The sequence below is a fragment of the Odocoileus virginianus genome, chromosome 2, assembly GCF_023699985.2.
Source record: "Odocoileus virginianus isolate 20LAN1187 ecotype Illinois chromosome 2, Ovbor_1.2, whole genome shotgun sequence".
Classification (NCBI taxonomy): Eukaryota; Metazoa; Chordata; class Mammalia; order Artiodactyla; family Cervidae; genus Odocoileus; species Odocoileus virginianus.
The window spans coordinates 26759777-26766221 of record NC_069675.1 but is presented as its reverse complement, the minus strand read 5'-3'; the positions used below and the strand labels follow the sequence as shown (position 1 = coordinate 26766221).

Sequence of the window (6445 nt, the reverse complement as noted above, 5' to 3'; positions counted from 1 at the left end):
CGTCCAAGGTAAGGAGCAGCAGCTGCACTTTGCTGGAGCAGCCGTGAAGAGATACCCCACGTCCAAGGTAAGAGAAACCCAAGTAAGATGGTAGGTGTTGCAAGAGGGCATCAGAGGGCAGACACATTAAAACCATAATCAGAGTAAACTAGCCAGTCTGATCACAGGACCACAGCCTTGTCTAACTCAGTGACACTAAGCCATGCCGTATGGGGCCACCCAAGACGGTCGGGTCATGGTGGAGAGGTCTGACAGAATGTGTTCCCTGGAGAAGGGAATGGCAAACCACTTCAGGATTCTTGCCTTGAGAACCCCACGAACAGTATGAGAAGGCAAAATGATAGGATACTGAAACTCCCCAGGTCGGTAGGTGCCCAATATGCTACTGGAGATCAGTGGAGAAATAACTCCAGAAAGAATGAAGAGACGGAGCCAAAGCAAAAACAATACCCAGTTGTGGATGTGACTGGTGATAGAAACAAGGTCCGATGCTATAAAGAGCAATATTGCATAGGAACCTGGAATGTTAGGTCCATGAATCAAGGCAAATTGGAAGTGGTCAAACAGGAGATGGAAAGAGTGAATGTCGACATTCTAGGAATCAGTGAACTAAAATGTACTGGAATGGGTGAATTTAACTCAGATGACCATTATATCTACTACTGTGGGCAGGAATCCCTTAGAAGAAATGGAGTAGCCATCATACTCAACAAAAGAGTCCAAAATGCAGTGCTTGGATGCAATCTCAAAAACGATAGAATAATCTCTCTTCATTTCCAAGGCAAACCATTCAATATTACAGTAATCCAAGCCTATACTCCAACCATAACGCTGAAGAAGCTGAACTTGAACAGTTCTATGAAGACCTACAAGACCTTTTAGAACTAACACCCAAAAAAGATGTCCTTTTCATTATAGGGGACTGGAATGCAAAAGTAGGAAGTCAAGAAACACCTAGAGTAACAGGCAAATTTGGCCTTGGAGTACGGAATGAAGCAGGGCAAAGGCTAACAGAGTTTTGCTAAGAGAATGCACTGGTCATAGCAAACACCCTCTTCCAACAACACAAGAGAAGACTCTACACACAGACATCACCAGATGGTCAACACCGAAATCACATTGATTATATTCTTTGCAGCCAAAGATGGAGAAGCTCTATACAGTCAGCAAAAACAAGACCGGGAGCTGACTGTGGCTCAGATCATGAACTCCTTATTGCCAAATTCAGACTTAAACTGAAGAGAGTAGGGATAACCACTAGGGCTAAGCCCTCCCATAAACCTCAGGGACCCTGGGAGGGCTTATCCCTTCACTTCAGTTGCTCTGCTGCGCTGCTAGGTCGTTCAGTCGTGTCCAACTCTGTGTGACCCCATAGATGGCAGTCCACCAGGCTCCCCCGTTCCTGGGATTCTCCAGGTAAGAACACTGGAGTGGGTTGCCATTTCCTTCTCCAATGCATAAAAGTGAAAAGTGAAAGCGAAGTCGCTCAGTCGACCCTTAGCGACCCCATGGACTGTAGCCTGCCAGGCTCCTCTGTCCATGGGATTTTCTAGGCAAGACTACTGGAGTGGGGTGCCAGTGCCTTCTCCGTCAGTTGCTCACTGGTGTCCAACTCTTTAGACCCCACAGACTGCAACATTTCAGGCCCCCTGTCCATCACCCAACTCCGGGAGTTTACTCAAATTCATGTCCATTGAGTTGGTGTTGCCATCCAACCATCTCATCCTCTGTAGTCCCCTTCTCCTCCCGCCTTCAATCTTCCCCAGAATCAGAGTGTTTTCAAATAAGTTAGTTCTTCGCATCAGGTGTCCAAAGTATTGGAGTTTCAGCTTCAGCATCAGTCCTTCCGATGAATATTCAGGGCTGACTTCCTTTAGGATGGACTGGTTTGATCTCCTCGCAGTCCAAGGGACTCTCAAGAGTCTCCTCCAACACCACAGTTCAAAAGCATCAATTCTTTGGCACACAGCTTTGTTTACAGTCCAACTCTCACATCCTTACATGACTACTAGAAAAACAATGGCTTTGACATGACGACCCTTTGGTGGCAAAGACGGACCTTTGAGGACTTATCAGAAGAGGGAAAATTTGGATAAGCCCCTAGGCCTAAAGCAAACCCTTATCTCGGGTTTTAAGAAACACCCTTTGGAAAGTTAATTACCAATATTTAACGTTTATGTTAGAAAGACTGAAGCTTGATTGTTTTTTATTTTTCCATTGCAAATTACAAATAATGCAATAAACAGAAACATTATTGAAAAAATTTAAAAGAGGAGAGAAGAAAATAAAAACAAAGCGGATTAAGAGAAGGAAAAATAAGAAAAACAGGGAGGTGTATCGGCCTTTGCAAACACCTTAGGGCCCACCTCCGACCGGTCCGGGTAAATGGAGCTCCGCCCTCAGTCCTGGAAGGGGTCCCACCCCAGAGCTTCTACGAGATCCTCGTTCTAGCCCCGCCTCCGTTCAGCGTGGCTCCACCCCACTCTGGGAGATGAGCACCTAAGCGGCGAGTCCGGGGGGAGCCAGGCGGGACTTCCGGTGTTTGAAAAACTTCCGGCGGGAACCGGAAGATGTTGTCTAGCACACAGAATCACGGACCTTCTGACACGCCGGGCGGGAAGGTGAGCCGAACGTCCGCCTTCGCGGGCTTCCTGTGGGCTCACTGGAGCCAGGTGCCCAGGCTCCAATATTTTTGGGACTGTTAAAAAACTTCTGAGGCCTCACTGGGGGAATAGCATCCGTTTTTAAAGTGAGGAGTTTCATTACATATTACTGTCTGCAGTATCCCACACCCTACCCCCTCGGAAAACCCCTCCTAGCTGTTGCGTGTCTCCTGGCGCGTTTTCTCAGTTAAATTGCAGCACCTAGTACATAAGCGCAGTTGTGGGAAAGCCCGGGTAGACCTAGATTGTTTTCATACCTCAAATGAACGGAGGTGGGAGAGAGCGCCCTTTTCACTATCAGATCATGTCCCGGGCAGAATCCGCTGCATCCTCAGCTCTGTGCCTGGGGGCATACTGATCTGGTTGAGTTGTTTGTGGGGAGCTTAGTATCTTTAGCTTTTTATTCTTGGGCGGGTCAGATTCACAAGGAAGAATCTTTACTTGCTCCTCCCTAGATGGTAGGAATCTGCCTGGCAGCTTTTTTGGGAGCACAGTGGGAGAAGGGGACCGGGAATCTCTGTATGGTTCCCCTGCCCACAGCTGTACCTAGTTTAGAGACTCTGTTTTTCCTTCTCAGGAGAAGAAACCTCCAGACTTTTTTCTAGGGCGTTTGTTAATTTCATGAAGCAGAGTAGAGCTTGTAGAGACATTCCTTTGCCTCGGACAGCATACACTCAGCTCTTACTCTCTTTACCCTTAGTTTTGAGGTATCAGATACTGTGTCCTGTCCTTTTTTTGGAGGATACTGCAGAGAAAATTGGTTTGCTTCTGAAATGCTCCCACTGCTGACTTGGGGGTTTAATTTTTACATAGTAAAATCTGCTAATCTTTTAGGCTTTTGGAATTTTGAGTCATGCCTAGAAAAAGGTTTATTCTCCACCTCCACTCAAAGTTATGAAAATAGTCTTCTTTACTTCTTGTAGCACTGTAGATTTTTTTTTAAATTTGGTACATTTACATCATCAGTGTGGAATGTATTTTTAATTCATGGTGTGGAAGCAAGAATTAAACACTTGTTTTCCTGCAGAGGATAGCTGGTTGTCGTAATACCACTTATTGAATAATTCATTTCTGTCCTGGTTTGAAATGCCACCGTATCATATGCTGACTTCCTCTGTTTCTGTGTTATTGTGGTACAATACATTCAACACAGAAATCACAAGTTATCCATTCCTTCATAATCAGTATCAAGAAACACTTGTTTAAGGAATGATGGCCTTGAGAAACATAAAATTCCAAAAAGGGGGTGAAGGAGAAGATGGAAGAATTTTCTGTCTACTTCTTTTTGTTCTCCTGGTTCCCTCTAGGTGCTTTCCTGTCCGGTATTTCTGCATCCACTGGACTGAGTTGAGGGATAGCTGCCAGGAGGACTTGTTCCCTTTTTTGTGACAACCCCTTTGTTATTTCTGGGAGGTGTTCCTTCTCCCAGCAGAAATTAGAACAGAGGCATTATGATGTAGGCTTGGTTTAGGAACTTGTTGAAAGGTTTACAAGCATGTTAGAGTCCAATGTAGTTTTTAGGTTTGACATAACATTCTTCAGGTAGTAAAATTTATCAGCTAAAGCAAATTTGTAGATTTTATGACATCTCTGGCTGTTTGACTTTTTTTTTTTTTTTTAAATTTAGAGGTGGGCCTTTGAATTTGGGGAATACTTTCTAGTGGCATTTGTGATTTATTATCCTACTTAAGTATTGTGAAATTTTATAATAAGGGACTAGATTACTTTGTTTTAAGAACAACCTGGCTGCTTAGTCAATCAGCATCATGTAATTGACTGTCAGCTTTGTAGATCGGCATCAACTGTACTCTTAAGAAGAGGGAAGACATTTCTTGTCTTTGAGATATTGTTTAATAAAGTACTTTATTATTTGCTGTCTGCTAGATTATCAGTAATACTTCGAGTATATGCTAGCCTATAATTCTGAAAAAAAAAATTAAGAGTTCTCACCCTATAGGACTTACATTTTTCCAAAGATGGCCCACACTCACCAGGCTTTTGAAGTTATTGGAAGGCTGTTAGCTGCCGTTATAATTGGCAGCCATAGAAGGGAAAACAAGTGTTCAGGCTTGTGAATGATTGTCATATTTTCCCTCCTATGGCATTTTCTAGCAGAAGAGCTATTGGAGTGTTAGTTTTCAATGGCACATCATTTTGTAGACAAATTAAGTTATCAGTCATTCAAGTGATTTAAATCATGGTGATTTCATGTTTTATTTCTTCTTTCAGATGTCATCATTGCCAAGAAGAGCAAAAGCAAAGGTCCAGACTGTGATATCCAAAGATGAACTCTCTTCCTTCTCTGAGTTGTAAGCATACTTGCTTTATATGGTGTGGGAAAATGATTTTAGGGATATGCATTCTGTCATTTACTAACTTCAGAAGTCATTTTTTTTGAAGAAGGCTTTGTGTTTTTCATTCATTCATGCAACAAATATCTATTGAACTCACTGTATTCATTGAACAGAGCTGTGTTCGAGGCTCTGTTTAGGTGTTAGTGATAAACTGTTGAACAAGGAGAAAGTGATCAACTAAGTATATAATATATTTACATTAGAACATACAATCCATGAGAGTATGGGAGTTTTTTATGTTGCTTTAGAGCACAGTTTCTCAACTTCAGCACTATTGACCAGATAATTCTTTGATATGAGAACTGTCTTTGTAGGACCTTTAGCAGCATCCCTGCTACCCATTAGTTGGTTATATTCCCCCTCCCCCACCTAAGTAGTGACAATCAAAAATGTCTTTAGATATTGTTTAAAAATGAATAACCTCACCATGACTGTGGTGTGATATGACCCATTTACTATTTACTACTTAAGGTAATAAATGATTTCCTATGTCTTGAGTATATGGTTGTGTATATTGGTTGGGTAAGAGGAAAATGAAGGGAGACCTGTGATTTACAGTGTATTGGAGGGTATTTCTGGTCAAATTTCTTGTTTCAGTTCATAGTCTGTATTCACATCACTACATTTTATTTTAGACACCTACTTTATTCTTTTTTTTTTTCAAGAAACATATGTCTGTTTTTCAGAAACGTTTAGCATTTGGCTTCCATTTCCTGAAAATTTTTCTGTCGTTTTACTCCTAGATCATCTGCCTCTGAAGATGATAAGGAGGACAGTGCATGGGAACCCCAAAAGAAAGTACCCAGAAACCGTAAGCCACCTGTTTCCAAGGTATCCAAACCAAAGAGAGTACCACGAGTGAAGAACACGCTGCAGATCAGTGATGGCTCAGAAGACATGGCTGTCAAGGAGGAGCTGGTAGGTACTTCAGCTGGATAGAGGGAACCCTGCAGTGTCTTCTTAATTAGTGATGCTACATTCTCCTTATGTGGACTAGGAAAACCAGGTACATGGCAGAAACTGCAGATCAATGGTGTCCTCTGCCAGGGGTCTTAATAGTATTTACCATCAGATCTATCACGTTGGAGGAAGAAGAATATTTATCACCTGGCACATATGTTTGTTTTGCCATAAGCAAACACTGTATCTGCACCAGTCTGAATTAAAAGACACCAGCAACAATAAATTACAGGCTCTGTTGCAGTATCATTCCCTATGGTATCCCTTAAAATAACAGCTTCCCTAGTTCAATTAAAAGAATAACTCTTTTTAATATGCAGTGGATGCCTGACTTCTGAGGGACTCATTTATTGTGTATAGAGGGGACATTACATTGCACCTTACATTACATTACATTACATTACATTACATTGCTGTGCCCTTGAATCAGGCTTTTGAATTGATCTTTTCTCCTATCAGCCAGTACCT

General features: G+C 42.3%; 1 protein-coding gene across 1 annotated transcript in view; it reads left to right on the top strand.

The window, feature by feature from the left end:
* The first annotated feature begins 2551 nt into the window (after nucleotides 1–2551).
* The window catches only part of SRBD1 (S1 RNA binding domain 1), a 237660-nt gene continuing 233766 nt past the window's right edge, over nucleotides 2552–6445 (top strand). The window contains exons 1-3 of the mRNA XM_020903216.2: nucleotides 2552–2621; nucleotides 4893–4972; nucleotides 5761–5935. Of these exons, the coding sequence (XP_020758875.2) occupies nucleotides 2571–2621; nucleotides 4893–4972; nucleotides 5761–5935 (306 nt within the window). The 5' untranslated portion in view covers nucleotides 2552–2570. The remainder of the gene's footprint in view (nucleotides 2622–4892; nucleotides 4973–5760; nucleotides 5936–6445) is intronic.